This window comes from Acanthochromis polyacanthus, chromosome 11 (genome assembly GCF_021347895.1).
Source record: "Acanthochromis polyacanthus isolate Apoly-LR-REF ecotype Palm Island chromosome 11, KAUST_Apoly_ChrSc, whole genome shotgun sequence".
Taxonomy (NCBI): Eukaryota; Metazoa; Chordata; class Actinopteri; family Pomacentridae; genus Acanthochromis; species Acanthochromis polyacanthus.
In genome coordinates, this window is record NC_067123.1 from 39,913,211 (window position 1) to 39,931,948 (window position 18,738).

Here is an 18,738-nt window from a genome sequence, read left to right on the forward strand (position 1 = left end):
TGTGTCATTTTAACAGCCACGCCCCCTCACGTGTCCTTTCTCAAACAAAATTTAGGCTGGGTTATGCTTTCTGCAAGAACGTGACGAGCTGAAATGAGACGCTTGGAAATCCGCTCCAGAGAATGCGTTTTACACTCCATGTGGCGTCTGCTCCCAAACTGCAGGGGGCACTGTGTCACAAACACACGTCTACCACAGTACTAAGCTAGAGTAGAAGAAGTTTGCCTTCATTTAAACCACTTACAACATGGCATTTTACCCAGTAACTGCATTTCAGCAGTTAGCTTCAATTTCACGCCAGGAATTGTTCATAACCGGCTACCACGGCGATCTCTGTTTGATGAATCATATAAACGGCTGTATTTCTGAACTTCTGCTGCTCGGAGCTCCTGTTCTTCCACCAGTTTTCCACGTGTTTCCGTCCACGTTGTTCGCAAAATTTTGAGGGCCACGACACGTAAATCTTCTGCATGTCTGCTGAAATGACGTAATTCCTTTGCACTGAGCCTCTTGGACCTCGCAGACGCGTCAAGCATAAAACAACACTTTTTAGAACAACGCGGATGGAGACATGCCGAAAACAGGTGGAAGAACAGGAACTCCAAGCAGCAGAGGTTCAGAAATCCAGGCATTTATACGATTCATCACACAGACATCACCTAGGTAACCGGGTTATGAACAATTCATGATGTGAAATTAAAACTAACAGCTAAAATGTGACGATTCAGTAAAATGCCATATTGTACATGTTGCAAACTTCTTCTACTCTAGTTTAGCACCGTGGTAGACGTGTGTTTACGACACACTGCCCCCTGCAGTTTGGGAGCAGACACCACATGGAGTGTAAAGTCACACATGTTCTCTCCAGTGGATTTCCAAGCGTCTCATTTCTGCACGTCATGTTCGTGTGGAAAGCATAACCCAGCCTTTATGGGACTCTCAGTGCCAGCCATTAATGCATTAATCAAAAAGAATGAGACAGAAGGAGGGGAATTATGCTTTTCCTTCACAAGCACAGACAGACTTTTGCAGACGGCTGTGCATGACCGGGTTTTTAGCACACACAGTCTTGAAAACACACTCCGGATCTGTCACTGTACACACTGTGGAGATGTCCCAGTCAAAGGCGGCTCCAACTCCCAGTGCTCACAGTTACAATATTAATCGACCTCTGGGTTAATTAGTGCTGTCTGGAAGCCCCTCCATAAAGCTCCGCCGCATGGATTAGACCACCACAACTCTGCCATGTTGACGGAGCGTCAAATCCACTCGCACAAAACAAGTCTCACTCCAGCATGTGCACCACATTTCACTTCCCCAACAGTCGAGTGGGAATTCAGATGTTCCTTGACAGCTGAATTAAAGCGGACTCAACTCCTTCGACCCTTTCTCCTTCCGACAATAGACGCTAATACGCATGTTCATCGTGTGTGCGGCTCACTCCCATAATCTAATTCATCGAGTTTCAATGAGCGCTCGCTTGATTTCTCTCCCTCCCTGTCCGGCTCTCCGCCTCTCTCCTTTTATCTCCCTGTAAATGCGTTAATCACGGCAGCCGGCGGCGCATAAAGCTGCTCTTTGGGAGAAATCTTTTCCCCCCACAAAGAGCTGACAGACAGGCGGAATTTCATCTGTATCCTCTTTCACCTGCTCTGAGGAGGAAAATGCCACGGAGCAAAGAAGGGGGGGAATCGGCCTGCAAGGGCGGAAAAGCCGAAACCGTAGAAAAGTGAATTCATGTCTCATTCTGTTGATTTTTGACAGCTTCGTTGTGATTTGGGAACAATTCAATTCAGCTTAATTCACTCCTATTCTAACCGAGTCTATGCTCCTGGATCCCCTGTGCAGTGAGGATTTAAGGCCCCCCAATCTTTAATCCTCTCACTGGCATTATAAATAATATTCCCTTTATCCAATATGTGCAGAAAAAAGCATTAAGGGAAGGGTATTATGATTTGGGGCAGTTTAATACATATAGTGTCACCTGCAAAACCTCCAAAAGCAGGCAAACAGGAGACATTCTATCAAATCAGCTGGCTCTTTTCACTTCACACAAGTAGTTTTTATCCTCTCAGCTTCTTATTCTGTGACGAGAATTCGATGCCTGTAGTTCATGGGAACTACATATAGAGGAAACTTCAAAGTACAATTGTGTGGATGTGTCTGGGAAACTGGGACAGCGGCTTATTCTCTTGTCAACCCACGGTGACGCATTTGAAGACCAGCTTTGGTGTAACATAGGACAGGTCTGTGTTTCAGCATGCACCAGATGCTGCTGCTGCTATTGTGTGTGAACCCAGAATCTCACTTTCAGGCCTTCCTTCACCTGAAAATGAAACAGCATTCGTTCAGGCTCTTCAAATGACCTTTCAGGCTCCTAACAAGCCAGCTCTCACAGTGATAGCACAAGCAGTAATGGAGTAGAACCACTGTTAAAGCCTCTCAAGCTTCTGTGTTAGGTATGGTTTTACTCACACCTTAGCAAATGTAACAACATGTGGCCTGCTTTATCCGTACGAACATGTGAGTTTGTGCAAAGATAATGGGCAATGATTGTGTCTGGCTTGCCTCGACGTAACAGTCAGTGTTCTCAGTATGTGGCCTTCTGCTGTTTTCATGGATCTACTAAGACTTAATTGGCTCCAACATCTTCTCTTGTGTCTGTGCGGCAGTAATGTTGGTTAAAAACGCTGCTTTTCAATATTAGGCGAAGAGTTTCGAAGCATGAGTTTAAAGTTTTGTGTTTTCAACGATGGTCTCAGTGCCAGTGTATTGTAAAATCTAGACTTTACAATATTACAGAAACGATGTAAAACCTAGTTTGGATGTTTTGTGGGTTAGACCACTCTGCTTCTAACCCCCTCAAGTAGTTCGCTCTCAAGCATGCTCTGCTGCACTTCACTCGCCATTATTTGAAGTTCACAAAGAAACTCAACCCAGCAGCACAAGGTAGCTGCAGGAACTCCAGGCAGACACGAGTAGGTATGAGTGTTTATTGGTCTTATAGTTTCGATTGCAGTGTAAGATCTAATAAGTCGGATCAGACTGCCAAAAAAAGGACAAATACTTGTTACTGGAACTCCATTTCTATGTACATGTAGTATATACAACAATGGAGTTTGTCATTTTAGCCTAAATGGTGTATATTACATAGCTGATGGCTATCCATTATACATTTGAAGACTGTAAATGGATAAGGATATCAATAAGGTAGGAAAGATGGAATTCTTTGTTCTCTCTGAGTTTACCCAGAATTTACTTTCATCAACGTGCATAGCGGTTGATTCACGGTTGCTAAGAAGTGTCTATCCCAAAGTACACTCCCTGTCAAAAGTTTTAGGACACTTTCTCATTCAAATAAAGTAGAACCTGTCCTACAACTTTTAACAGGGGGTGTATCTACCAAATTTGGTACACATATGCAGCACATCAGGCTGAACAAAAAAGTCAGTGACAGCCACATTCCAAACCCAACAGGAAGTGAGCTATTTTGTGTTGAATGTCAGATTTTGCCCATTTTTCATTTTTTTCTAGAGCGAACTCCTCCTCGGGGGAAACTCCAATTCACCTCAAATTGGGTCAGTACATACAGGAGGCCTTAATGATCCAAAGTTATTAAAATCTTTTTCCAAAGTCAAAGGGCGTGTCCGTGGCGGCCTCTGGAATTTTGATCCTTCGCCATGAAATTTCAAATGCTGTGTAAATGCCCTGAACATGCTCCAATCTGCCTGAAACTTTACATGTATGATCAGAGTCCTGCCCTGATCACATCCATATGATGAAATACACCCCCTGTCAGAAGTTGTAGGACAGGTTCTACTTTATTTGAATGAGACAGTGTCCTCAAACTTTTGACAAAACTGCCCTGAAAGAGTTTCTACGTGGGCGGCTCCTGTAATTGGAACTTATGTAAAGGTTCGGGCCACCTTAAAATGGCCTGCAAGTTGCTGCAGTGGAGAACTGCTCTTAGAAAGCTCGTGTTTTGACAGTGCAACATGGACAAACCAGCACACAAATGTAGGTGCTCACAATAGCCTCCATTTATTGCGTAGGCTCTGAGTAGATTCAAAGCAACAGTATGAATCAGATCTTAGGGAGAAGTTCATTTTCAGTGGCTGGCCATGAAACAGCATGGGGTGTTTCACACTGGTGCTTCATAATCCTATCCAAAAGTTGAGGTTTGAACCATGGCCAAAATCTTTCCCAGACTTTACCTAAGAACTTTTAGTTGGCTGTTTAAATAAACACTAATAGAAGTCATGGATTCTTTTGGATGCTTACTGAAAAATACTACAGTTGCCATGAAAGGCAATTTCCACACCCTCCTTACCTCCATGTTGTCCACATCACTGCTAAAGTTTCCATTCACGGTGTCACATTCACATCCACACTTGGCTGTAAACCACACCACTGCACCTTGATTAAGCTACAAAAAAACTACATCATCAGCAAAAAGGCAGAGCACATCATCCTGAAGTCATAACAGAATTCTCCACAAATGGAGCCTCAAACATCCCTGAAGTGTCGTCTCCATCTCGGTTATATATTACTGATTTCAAGCACTTTGTATCAAGCAACATCACACACAATCTACAAGCATGAAAACGTTTTTTCTCACTATGTTAAATATGCAAGTCAGCTCGGTAAACAAAGAGATTGCTTTTGTCTGGTCTGCTCAATTTCATAATTTAATTTTATACCTGTCATACTTGGATTGGATTACATTCTCTGTGACACTGTGGACACAGGCGACATTCAGCATTTAAATAAGGAAAAGTGAACTTTGTTAGGGGGGAAATATTGGACAGGACAGAAAAAACAAGCAAGTCATTTAAAATTACTGTAACGCCTTCTTTGTGAATGACAGAAGTAAATTATTTGAGAGTGCAGTTATTCCAGCCATGGTGTCATTGTGCAGTTCCTCTATCTCACAAAGAAATTGCTTTGTCAAAACATCAACTAACCCGTAAATGTACAAGTAATGACGGGACAACCAGTCTGACAGGTGGATGATGTTGTCAGAATGAGGGACGTGTAAGAGGTCTAACTCGTCTCTTAAGACATAGACTCCTAAAGATATTAATCTTTTCAAGGGCACTTCCGGAGGGCACTTTTAGCTTCTGAGGAAGCTGGATTTATACAAGATCACAGTCGAGTGAAAATCTATCTCTTGAGGCTTGGAGCTGTGCACTTTTGGTCGATCCACAGTTGGATGTATCGATCAGCATCCTAGGAAGAACTATCATCCAACCACCTGCTAAGGATATTCCAAACATGCGTGACTTTTTTCTAAATAGTTTCCAAGGACGACTTGTCAGCTCGTTCTGTGCAACAAACACAGACTGTAAACAAAGATGGACGAACCCACGGTGAAATCACCCAGCTGTTATAATGAATGGAGCTGAGGAAGGACATGGACCAAGCACACCCTTAATTACTCATAACTTTAGGCCTTAATCCAATTTAAATAGGTGAATTATATATTTAAAAAATCATCTCCTGTACAGACGTCTTGAACAGAAGAATTAGCTATAGAAACCAAAGCTACCTTTTGTACCAGGCTGTAAATGTGCTTATTCATACTGTACAGTTGGACATTTTTAGCATGGGTTGTATTGTTGGGACGCACATGCTTTTGGAGCCTCCAGTGGCCATTTGAGGAATTGTAGTTTTTGATACTTGCACATTGGCTGTTTATTTCAGTTCCGAAGACAGCTGCTTTTAGTATCAAACTAAACATTATATTGGTTATCAAAAACAAACAAAAACAACAACAACAACAAAAAACACCAAGTCCAGCTTCTTCTGAAATTTATGTGACAGTAAACTGAATATCTTTGGATTGCGGATAATACAAGACATAGAGCTTTAGGAAATACGTATTTTTCACCAACATCTGACATTTTATAATGAAGTAATCGATGAATCCAGAAATAATCAACAGATCAATCAATCACAAAAATAACCACTAGTTGCTGCCCTGTTGGTCACTATACTTTTGTTCTAACCTCTGTTCTTCCAGTAATAACACAGTGCTACAGATAGTCGGTAACCTCCAGCACTCCTAACGAGACTCTCACTCAGCTCACCTGTCCTCACTCCACCCAGCTGCTGCTCATCAGCCTGGGTAGTCTATAAAAGGAGGTTTTCTCCCTCAGTTTGGTGTGTGACACCAAAGAGCCAATGCCTTCAGTTAGTTTCTCTTGGTTTAAGTGTTTTTGAGTTTGTGAGAGTGGTTATGTGTTTTGAGGAAGAGGGTAAATTCTAGAATTTTGTGAGGGTTTATCTCCAACGAAATGGTTGCACTTAATATTTTCCCCCCAAAGAACAATTCTACCTTTGTTTGAGGCCTCTTTACTTTAGTTTGCTTTCTTCTGGCAAAATTAGTGGATGGATGTGGAGAGTCATAGCTCCACTCCACCTTTTAGACCCCAAAGGTGCAGATCTTCTTTTTGTTACTTTCCCTGTCCTTCACATCATTGACTTGCAGAAACATAACAATAGTATGAGAGACTGACTGAAGAAAATTGTTTTAATGGTCTGAATGAAGTCTTACTGTTTTTGCAGAAATGCTCCTGAGATCCTTTCTCACAAATTGGTAAAAAAGGGAAATGCATTTTATCACAATTGAGATCCTTCAACAGGAGAATTCAGTCAAGTTTTGTGTTTGTTTTTTGTCACTTATTCATTTCTAGATGCTGATTCACTGTAATCCGCAGCTTCTGTCTGACCATGGAAAGCAAAGCAGGCATAAAAACCAAACTGCAGGTTCAAACAAATATCTGCCGCTCTGTTCTCGCTCTATAAAATGAAAATCAACATCTGGGTCTCTGAAGACTGAAAGCCATTATTTACACAAAAACGAATATGAATAAAAAAGAAATCAATTTCCCCAGTGGTCACCGTGCTGCCACTGTTTCTTCCACTCTCAGTGCTCAAAGCCGCTCATGCTCACGTTGTCTTTTTATCGTTCTTTTGTTTGCAAGCATAGACTGTATATAAAGATGGACGTAGCATCTGGCTCCAAAAATGAAGCCCATCCAGAAGTGTCAAAAACTTTCAATATCACGCTGTCCGCGAGGGTTGGCTCCAAAAAACTTTTGCTCCATAGACCCCAATTCATTTTTGGAAAAAATAAAATGTGATAGACTGATGTTCTACAGCTCAGGATTTTTTTCTCGTTAGTTTTCATGGTCAAAATGAGAGATCAGGTGGCCGATCTTAAAATAAATCAATACTAAATTTTAAATAAATCGTTAAAGTTGGCGGAGTCAGTGGGCGTGGCTATACTTGATTGACAGTCTTGTCTGGAATGATTGACAGATCCTTTAAGGCGAGGCTTTCAGCAGTCTGGCTTCAATCTGGCCCGCCCATAGACTGGTCCTGCCCCTAGTTGCTCTCCGGTCCAGTCTGTTTGATGACGCTTTTTACGTCACTGGCTCCAAAAAATCCAAAATGGCGACCAGGAAGTAGCAAAATCCAGGCTTCATTTTCTCGGCGTTGAAACCAACCGGTGACATCACGGTTAGTTCACGCCTGTTTGCAAGGTGTTCTTACTGGCTTTGCTCGGTCAACATGAATCAGTGTGAGCGACACAGAGCAGCAGTGGAGTGGAGGCGAACTTTGGATGCATGCTGTGGGATTTAAGCCCAAGTCAGCAGCTAGAAGTGTACCCATCCCTGCACCCTGGTCCTCTGCAGCAGCACTTTGAAGGTGACTTTTATTGAAATCTGTTGGACTTGACACACAGCTTCCTCATCTTCCTAAGGTTTTCTTTATCCAAAGCATCTTGGTGCATTGACTCTTCATCTGACTCTATTCTTTATACAAATGGGCGGGACTCCAAAAAAAGAGTTCAACAGGTTTAGAACTATAATCACAACCGGTAACTAAAGGAAAACACAAGTTGATCCAAGAATCCGATACAATATTGATTAAAAATGCTGTGCTGAGCAAGTAAAGGAGAATCGCTAATGAATTCTGGTGAAACCTTAAGATTTGGGGAAACTACCTGTGTTGTAATGATGCACAAAAATCAATGCAACTTGATCTAAACTTTCCAAAGCACAGCCTGTCTCACTCACTTCTAAATTCTGACTCTAGTTTGCTGTGTTTTATTTATCCTGTTAAGTGAAATCCAACACTTCTTGGAGCTATTCTGCTTTAAAAGGCTACCACATAAGCGAACTGTAATGTTCTTTAAGCCGCCAGGAGAGTTGAGTTTTACTTAACATCAAGTGAACAGACAGCAAAGTAGAAGCAAATAGTGAATCAGTACTTTGGTTAAAAATGCTAAATGTTGGGAGATTATGCTGTTGTAGTGATGGAATTATCGCATAGAAATGCACACTCACCTATATTTAGAGAGAAGTAACCAAAGGGGAAGCATTGGGTTGGATCATTGACAAATTAAAGCAGTATAGATCTGGAATATCTTTTTAAAATATAAAAATACACGAAGAATAAAAGCCTGTCTGATTTTTTTCTGTAGGCAGGGTTAGGTGTCAGATGTGTCTAATGCACTGAAGTACTAAGATTAAGTAAAAATTTGGAGAATCTGTTGTTTAAATACAAGTATTTGTGTTTTTCTGGCATTCTAACCAAACAGCCAGACATCTCCTGTTAATGGGAAAAATATCACTTCTCCATTTGAGTATTTTCAGTTTCCATGTGCCATCATCCTCTGGTGGTCTTTGCCCCAGGGAGCTGCTATGACTGCTGGCACTGAAGCATTTTCCACCTGGCTCTTGAGCTTGCTAATTGCAAAGAGGCTAAATTGCTCTCTAGAGGAGCCAAACTGGTGACTGACCAGCCATGTGTTGAGAAAGGAAATGACGGCTCACTAAGAAAGAGATGCATTACTCGGGAAAATAAGAGAGCCTGCTAAGGGTCATGGTGCATGTGCAGAACAGAATGAACTCATGTCAGGTCTTTGGACATGGTTGTAAAACTCAATGTTGAGTCACTGGATGAACAATAAAGAACACAGTACTGGCACAAAAAAAGATCTGTGCTGTGCTTTAACATTGACATCTACAGGAAACTTCCACTTACAAACCCACACCTGTCACTGGACGACCACTACCCGCTGTATTTTGAGGTTTATCAGAACCTTACGGCACCAGGTTGAGAATGTCTCTACTAAGACAGTGGGAAAAGACACATTTTAAGAATGCATATTAAAAAATGTGGCTATCCCAAGTGGGCCTGAAGTCAGCAAAAAGATGTGGGGAGAAAACATGCCAACATCAAAACCAGAAGAGGAGAGGAACAGGCAGAACAACATTGCCGTCCCATGTGGCCGGAGTGTCTCAGAAATTTGGAAGGATTTTCTCCAGACAAGACATGCGGGTACACTTTAGACCCAGCAAAAAGCGGTTCACCCTGAGGATAAAAACAGTCACGCACAAGCTGAGCAGCCAAATGCAGCAAAGAGTGCACACATCTGTAGATAAGGGAGACTAGACAACAATCCAAAAGACTCAGCAGTCCACACACATCTGAGGGAAAAGGGACAATCCTCTGGGGACGGCAATGTCCACATTCTGGACTGGTTTTAGAGAGCAGTGAAGGAAGCCATCTGTGGCAAACTGGAATAGCAGTTTCTAAACAGAGTAGGGGGATTTATGACCCCACTTATCAGGTACTTATAATGCAGTCTTGATGCCCTTCATAGGACAGCTTTACCACCATTAAAATCTTCAGTCATCCCTTAAAGAGCCAAAAAGAGAAATCTGGTTCATTTCTACTGAAGCACTTAGGATTACTTTACCTGACTGATTTATAATCTACACGGACGTCTTGACGACATAATTTTTCAGGAACACCTTGAGAGATTTTCTTCAAATTTGACACAAAGATTCATTCGAACTCAATGATCGATCAATGAGTTGATTAAATCCTAATGGAAGCATCGTCTGCCATCATGACCACAACTTTGTGTTCTATCAGAATCAGCTTTATTGCCCAAATATGTGAACAAACGCACACAAAAGATTTGACTCTTTTTTTGTTTCTTTAAAGTCTTCACAACAAATGTTAAATGAGTCTGAACAGGGATGGGGATTTAAAATTCTAGCTAATATTTTTGTCCACTTCCTGTCTCTTCTCTCTCTCTCTCCTGTAATCGCTCTTACATCCACGGTTCAGAATAACCCAGCTTTACTTCATTTCTGCCTGAAGACTGCTGCATCTTCACTGAGTCTGTCCAATCAGGCTTTTCCAACTTTTCACGATAAAATATGAGGAGTAACAGCTGATACTCAGGCTTACCGATGCCAGAATTTAAATTTCACTTAAATCTTTGGGTTGTTTGTCATCCAAAGTAATCAACATACATCTTCAATTTTAATGTTTTACCTACTTTTCTAGTTTGTCTTTTTTCCCCTGCCTTTTTTATACATCTCTCTTTAGCCATACTGTTATTTGGGCCAATACCACCATTTTGGTTGCAAAAGACCATTTTTCTCTGTTTTCATGCGCTCATGTCTACATCCTCTATCAGTTAAGTAAAATAATTTTGTCTTGCTTTCATAGCTTATGCACATTAATTCTACAACATTTCTCATGTATTCAGCCCTGATGTTTGTCCTCCGTACTGAGAACCGAAATCAGCAGAAGCTAAAACGCTTTTTCTGTCAATATAAAAACGTAAAATGATTCCGTCAATGCAGTAGACCTTCAGATTCTTTCCACACCAAATTACTGGAGTCTGTCCATGGCCACCGTGCTAAAGTAATTCACCATCTCTGCTATGTGTGCGAGCCTCCTGTCATCATCCTGCTTTATTCAACCAGACCAACCCATGTGAATGTCAGCGGAAATATCATGGAAAAAATGCAGCAAATTAAAAAGTAATCAGAGCATTTCATTTGCTTCTGATGCAGGTGAACGCAGCAGAATTTTACAAATGTTGTTTATCTTTCCTTGAGACCTACGAGGGGGAGAAGAGGAAGAGCCTGGAATTTATTTTAGTCATTAAGTAGCAATTTGTAATTCCATTTGTCAAATGCTGGAAGTTTGGCCGTTTCCATGCAATTATGTCTGTGTCTCTTGAGGATCACATTTTCCCGTCAGCAGATCGTATAATTATGACGGATCTTCTCTCAGTTGTTGTGGTGTGATTACACAGTCATAATTTAAATAATGCTCACCTGTCTGTGGGATTCAGTAAATGGGTGTAATTATTGGCACTATTTAATAGATGACTCAAAGGATTAAAATTTATCCCCTTCTTTGTGTTCTGAATCTCCTCCAGGAGCAGAACTGTAAAATCCAACAATGACAGGCATTATATTGTTCTATTAGGAACAAAAAGCAGCCGTTAGCACCTCCAGTCCTCACTTACGTCTCTGTCACACCTCCTGCTCTTTACCTTTTCTCTCTGTGTGATCTCATCCATCATTCTTTCGCCTTTTTTTCACCTACATGTTTTAAGAGCGACAACACAAAATATGAGCCATTACCAGCTGGTATAGGTGCAAAAATGAGATTTAGGAAAACAGCCAAAAGTCTGTGAAATGTACGTAGTCAGGACTGGAGAATGATCTGGCAGTGTCTTGTTTTCATTTTGCTATATAGGGACAAATGCTCTGGCCTGGCTGTATTTCTGTATTCTAAACTATAGTTAGCATTGGGTCGTGCTTAGCCCAGGATGCAGAGACGGTGCCCCTGCTGAACAGTCTCTATACAAATATGTTCCTGTCCAACTAAACTGCACTGCCATTTCTGTTTCAAAACAAATGCATTTTCACTGTCAAAGAAACCTGTTTTCTCACCTATGGCATTAAAAGTCCACGAGGCTTAAAAGTAGGAATGGGAGACCAGACTCTAGTTTTGTTTGTCAAACTGTGTGGTTAGTTTTTGGAAAATGCTGAAACATGGCTACATATATATACATAAAAATATCAGGGTTTAGGTTAAACTACAATCCTTTCACATGTTTGAAGCTTTTCTGCCATTTTCTGGGTTACTGGGGTGATAAGTTCTCCCAGTTTAATGTATGTTAAGTTGGCTAAAAATAACCAGAAGTAATGGAATAAATAAATATAAGATATGGCAATTTGAAACATATTTCCCTCAGGATTAATGAAGCATCTATCTAGATGCGGTTGTATGGAAGGTAACAGCTTCATCACATGCCACAGCTTTAGGGAAAAAACAAAACACTGGAAGCGGCACAGATTCAGGGCAAAAGGTTCAGAAGATGCCAGGCTGTGTGTGTGTGTGTGTGTGTGTCGTCAGCGAGGTCAGACGAAGAGTGTGTGATGTGTGTGAACTATAAATGTGACAGCTTTATAAGAGATCACACCAGCCCTCCTCTTCCCCCCTTTAACCTTCTGTATTGATCTCTCTCTCTCACCTTCATCTCCTTGCATTTCTCCGCCTACCCTCATCCATCCCATCACACCTCTCCTCATCCTCACATCTTTCTTCCTTCTGCTGTTCAATCTCTCTTCCTCATCCTTAACATTCGTCTAACTTTGAACTTCCTTCCCTTTTATCTCACCACAAACAGAATCGCACCATCTGCTAATAAAACTCATGCAAACTTCTGTGAGGCCACAGGCACACTGTTACGGATAAATTACAAAATCGCTGCAATGGTTGACTGTCTTTTATAAGCTTTCCATCTGTACTGGAATACCAGAAGAATATAGACACTTTTAAAGAGTCTTTTTATGCCTTTTCTGTCCCCCTACAACCTTTTACATGTCTACATAGCAAAATGTCACTATTTTCACAAGGATCCAGTTCAGACAGAATTTCTAAAGTCGGCTAGATGGAACACTATCGATATCAACTTTTCTATCCTCGAGAGGTTGTGGTCGGAGACTTTCCATCCCATTCTCTCTCCCTTCATCCAGCCTGGTCTCCAGATGTTCTATGAAATGCACATATTCATCTCTAGAATGAAAATCACAAGCCTTTGACCTCGAAAGAACCAACAAATAATCATTTCTACTTACCTCCCTATGACCGATAAGACAATTAAAAAAACAACAGAACTGTAGTCAACCAAAGAAATCTTAGGCTACGTTTATACGAGGACCATCTTAACAGAAAACGCAAAAGTGGCGTCTTGTCATTTCACATTTAGACGAGCGGTTTTGAAGGAAATCTGCGTATATACGGTGACTCTATAGCGTGTGGAATTCGATTGGATATGCATGCCAGGCAGCTGGGTGGCGCTGTGATAAAACTCTGCCATGTCTACGCACATGCGTACTATCTCCCTTTTCGGATCTCCGCCGCGGTAAATGTTCATGAATGGAATCTGTACAGATTCTGTACGTTTGTTGGTACGACTCCTGTAGTGTACATAGAGCTGCCAGAGTTGCTTGAAGGTACGAAGGATGAAAATAATCACACATCTTTGTTTACTTCCTTGTACTGGCCGGCAAACCAAAGCACCAGCACACGTATGTGACATAATCGCGTATGGGACGTGGTCAGATCTCGGCAAAGTTTTGCTGTTTAGACGGAAACGTAACGGAGGAGCGTTTTCAACTTTTCCACTCTGGAGGCCGGTTTCAAATTTTTGCGTTTCTAAGCCCCCAAAACGGCGTCCTCGTATAAACGATAGGGTGTTTTGTTGAAATATTTTGACGTTTTTACCTGCAAGCGTCCTCGTGTAAACGGCCCCTTGGTTGACTGAAATTTTACGTACTGATGAAAGAATAAACTGGTCACAAAAAGAAATGTGGGGGCGTTACAGGTGGTCTGTTCCTACCGCCACCAAAAACAATGGATTAATCCTGGAAGGCTGCTGTTGGTTGAGTTTTTTTCTCCTCAGAAATTCACAGTAAGTATTGTCCAACCAATGAGAATGTGGTTGGATGGGGGCGCATCCATTGACCCTACAGCCCTAAGAGGCAGCTAAAAGGTTAATTTCTAACCAGCTGTCAGGTTATGGTCTGATGATTTGGCAATTAAAGCTACTTGGAAGAGACAAGGAAACTGTGCCAGGTGCCATCCTTATGACTTGTACCACAACCAATTTTGCAGTCATTATTTTCAAACCCACAAAAGATCATAACAGCATCAAGAGTTTCTTTAAGCATTTGAGCAAAAAAATAAATAAAAACGTTGTAATCAGAGCAGCCTTTGATGAATAAGTGGAGATTTAAGAGCAGATACATGCCCATTAAACTGGTAATACACAGGTACGTTTAACAGGAAAACCTGTACCACTTGGATTTTTTTCTGATGATGCCTCATTATGACTGAAACCCTCTTCTTGCTTTAAATGTGTTGTTTGATGGTGGGAGAGTATAAATGAGATGAGGAGTAACAAAGGTCCAGAACAACAGCCTAAAATGCTTGTGACTTCTAATTATGTAGCTTTGATACACAGAGATGCGTTTGTAGGGGTTTAATCCGGAGAAGAGCTTTAATGTGGTGTTTTAAAATGAAAAACCATTCGTGCGGATGTGTTCCCATCTTTTTTTTTTTTTACCATCCTCCTTTGTCGTCTTACCGTCTCCGACCAGCTGCAGCAGAGCCAGGTCCAGCGGTCGTTTCCAGCGGGAGTTCTTGTGCAGAGCGATGCCGTAGCCTGTAGTGGCAAACACCTTCCCAGAGCCGATAGTCATCACCTTTAGGAATCCAGCAAACACACATAAGCATCTCCAAACCCATGCATGCATACAAAGACATTAAGCCACAGACAGAGGCAGATGGTAATGAGAAAATGAGTTATTTCTGCTGCTCTCATTTCATTTCTTTATTTATTTTTTGCCTACTGTCACTGTCGCATGAATGCGGTTCACTCGGCTCTAATATCGACACCGCAGAAAGTCCCAGGGCTGGAGTGTGGGATATTGTTTCAGCGGAGGAATTAATATAGATCCACATCAGTTGTAATAATTACTGCAGCAGTGGCTGTTGTATGAGGCTGCTGGGAGCTCAGGCCTCCCACAGACCTTATTACAAATGATCACTGGGCAGGATTTTCATTCTCGCTGTGGGAGCTGTATCAAACACAAACATAAATAAATCAACAGCAGCGCTGTCCAAAAATGACAATATTAACTAGCTACAAGCCGCGAGGGATGAATATAAATGCATGGGATGGATTTGATTCATTTAATGTAGATGTAGCTTTTGTTGGAGTGCTCATTTAGTATGCTTGTTGTGCTTCCCACGAGAAGAGGCCGAGCACACAAGATTTTATAGTTTCTTTTTCTGCGCACAGTAGCTGCAGGGTAAGGAGACTTCGACAATGGCTTCTGGTATATATATAACTGTGTCACTGTGCAGCGCTGTGAAATGGCAGAGATCTATTTCTTACCTTGCAGCCCTCGTCCTTCCTGGCCATATAGTTCAGCACAGCAGCGTCATAAATGAAGGCATCCAGTTTCCTGCAGGGGCGGAATGACAGAGGAAAATTACAGCAAAGAAATGGAAATCACTGACCTGGAGCTAAATGACAACAGAGCAAGTGCAACTAGTGAACAAAATGACAGAAATGATGGACAAAGCAGCGCTGCGACAACAACCCCCTAAAAGGAAAACGGACGGATTTCAAAAGAGGGTTCCACCTAGACACCATGTTGCACCAATTCTCAACAGTCACACAGAGATATTCATCATGGAGGAGGCAGAGATGTCATTTCTCCACCTACAATGGCTTGAATACAATGCAGCTACAGGGGAGGCTGCGATTGGCGTCAGGGACGTGAATCTTACTTCTGCTCGGCAGGAAAAAAAAACTCCCTCTTCTCCCTGTTGTAATCTCCTTCTGCAGCTGCTTGCAGAAATGCAAATTGATTCATAAATGTGCTGGAAAGTGTACATACTGATCTCAGCTCTGTTGCTATGCCCGAGTCATGTCTCTGTGAAAATCAGCAATAATACTGGATTAGACATGGCAATGTCAACGTGGCTGAAATAAACATGATGGAATATTTGATGTCTTATGCACAGAAAGAATAAAATCAGTTTAATGAAAAATACAAGCTCTTCCCGTGTCAGACATAAAGTTCTGTTTCATTGCCTCACTACAGCATGTCAGCAAAACAAAGAGATGTTGACCAACTGTTGCTCTGGTTTTACAAACAGCTTTATGTAAGGTATTAATCTGCAGAAGCTTTATGCAGAACATATAATTCTATATATATTCTCTCTCTCTCTCTTGCTCTCTCTCTCTCTCTCTCTCTCTCTATACATATATATATATATATATATATATATATATATATTATTAACTGATTAGCCAATTAACATGAAAATCGGTAACAGAAGAAGCGAAAAGCTGAACAATTCATCTTGTGTAAATGTAATGTTTCACTGGAAAGCCTTGGGTCTTCCATGGGTCCCTATGGCAACAGCAGTGCTCGACAGCAGTGGCCTCCCCTATCAGGACATTGAGCTTCGACACACCGTGTTCCTGAACAACTCAAAGAACATGACAGACAACCCAAAGTACTGACTCAGCCTCCAAACTCCTCAGATCGCAGTCTGATAGCGGATCCACAGGATGCAGTCTGATTGATGGGGGCCCCACCATGCAACCCATCAGACCCAAGGAATCTACTGCCAACATCCCAGTGCCAGATACCACAAGAGACCTCCAGAGGACCCTCTATCCATGCCCTTATTGTTCAGAGCTGTTTGGCAGCACAGAGGAACCTACACAGTATTAGGCAGGTGGTTTAAATGTCGTCTTTGCAGCCAGCCTGGGCAGCACAGTTAAAAGCAACATCATTGTACTGTTTTTTCATACTGATATCTAGAACATTTTTGCATGCAAATAACTGAAATATACTGTGTATCTATTTAAAGTAGAAAACTGGAAAGCTACCAAATCCCAGACTCAATATCACAACAATGGTGCTAAAATAAAATGGTTTCCTCTCTGTGTTGTTTGGTAAAGAACAGAAGTTATGAGTGCTGAACCAGGTGCTGACTGGACGAGAGTCAGCACCTCGAAGTCTGAGGACGTAATCCATGATTGCCCCATCTGAAGGACTTGAAGCATCTTGGGATCTTGTTCACGAATGACTGAGCTTGTTTTACGGCACTTCTCCAGGTTGTTTTCTCCTGACTAGGTCCTTGCTTGTGTTGCATCCACTCTCAGATGTACAGTACGTTGCTTTGGATGAAAGCGTCTGCTCAATGAAATTGGAGACGATGGGCAGATTGGGTCAGCAGTATTATGGGTGTCATCCTGGACCGCCGTGGGGAAGAGGGCCGGAAGGCAAAACTCTCGATTTACCGGTCAATGTATGTTCCAACCCTCACATATGTTCATGAGCTCCGTCTATTGACTAAAAGAATGAGATTGTAGATCCAAGCGGCCAAAATAAGTCTCCTTTGAAGGGTGGCTGGGCTCTGCCTTAGAAACAATGAGAGGAGTTTGGACTCGACAAAGAATTGCTGCTCCTTGGCATTAAAAGGAACCAGTTGAGGGGATTCAGACGTCTGATTAGATCCCTCCTGGGTGCCTTCGCTTGGAGGACTTTCAGGCACATCTAACTGAGAGGAAATCCCAGAACTCTCCAAAGTGATTAAATATATATCTCATGTGGCCTGGGAATGGCACAGGATTCCCCTGGAAGAACTGGAAAATGTTGTTGGGAAATGGGGTGTCTGTAGTCCCCTTTCTTAGCCTGCTGCCTGACACCCAACACCCAATCAGTGGAAGATGGATGGATGAAACAAAAGCGTGTTTACATGTGAGAATTTTACCGCTTTTCACCAACTAAATGAAAAATAATGACAAAAAATCAGAAGATTAAACTATAATGAAAAAAGTCATTAGTTGAAATTGCCTAGTGGCGTAGGAGCAGAAACAGCAGGTGTGTAAAATGTACCTACATCAAAAGTGAATTAGAACAGTTCATCATATCATAATAGATTAAACGTACCAGCTCGGCTCAGACGGATGATGTACATCCGAGGATCTGATGATGGATTTGTCACTACACCTGCTCATCTCCTTCACATTCATTTATATTCACACTCGGGGAGCTGCACGGTGTAACCAAACTCTTCCTGGAAAGGAGAATGATTGTGCTGAAGGATGGAAGATTGAAAAGAAGTGAAGAGGAGGGCACAGGAGGGGAGGGAGGCAGAAAAGGAAGGGAGAAAGTGTGAAGTTTGAAATAATGATGGGAGAAGGTGGGGGGAGGAAGTGCAAAGCAGGTGATGAGCTGGGAGCGAGGAGGTAATGAGGAAGGAGGAAAGGGCCAGACTGAAGACAGGAAAAGGATTAGGGAGAAAAGATGAGGTTGAGATGAAGAGGTGATGTTCGATGCCTTGACAGCCAAATCCAACAGGAATCTTTATAACGCTTTTCCTTGGCGGTGTAAACTAATGTTTCCTTCGTAAATAATGTCAGGAGGAGAGGAGGGAGATAAACAGTGGATAACGAGAGGGATGGTTGAGAGTTGGGGGATTGAAGTGAGATGGAAAGAGGTAGAAACAGATGTAGGAAGAAGGAGGAGGATGAGGGGAGTTTTAATAACACGGAAAGTCAAATTTGCTGAGGACTGCGGTCGCTTCTTGTCGGCTTGCCAAAGTGCCTGTGTTTGCTTGTCCCATTAAACATTTGAACTCTCATCTGCATCGCTGAACATCACTCCCATCCTTCACCTCACACTTCAAACACGATGAGCCAGTGTATATTTCACAGCAAGCGCTTTATGTACTTTGCGGTCCCTCGGGGGGATAATAACCGCCCGTCCCCTAAAGACACGAGGCGTCTGAGTGTCAAAGGGTGCTGAGATGGCGCGA

General features: G+C 42.0%; 1 protein-coding gene across 1 annotated transcript in view; it reads right to left on the reverse strand.

Moving 5' to 3' along the window:
• The window catches only part of grin2da (glutamate receptor, ionotropic, N-methyl D-aspartate 2D, a), a 322,668-nt gene that overhangs the window by 20,831 nt on the left and 283,099 nt on the right, over positions 1–18,738 (reverse strand). Inside the window, exons 15-16 of the mRNA XM_051955237.1 lie at positions 15,293–15,362; positions 14,480–14,597 (exon numbers count right to left, since the gene is read on the reverse strand). Coding sequence (XP_051811197.1) covers positions 14,480–14,597; positions 15,293–15,362 — 188 coding nt within the window. The remainder of the gene's footprint in view (positions 1–14,479; positions 14,598–15,292; positions 15,363–18,738) is intronic.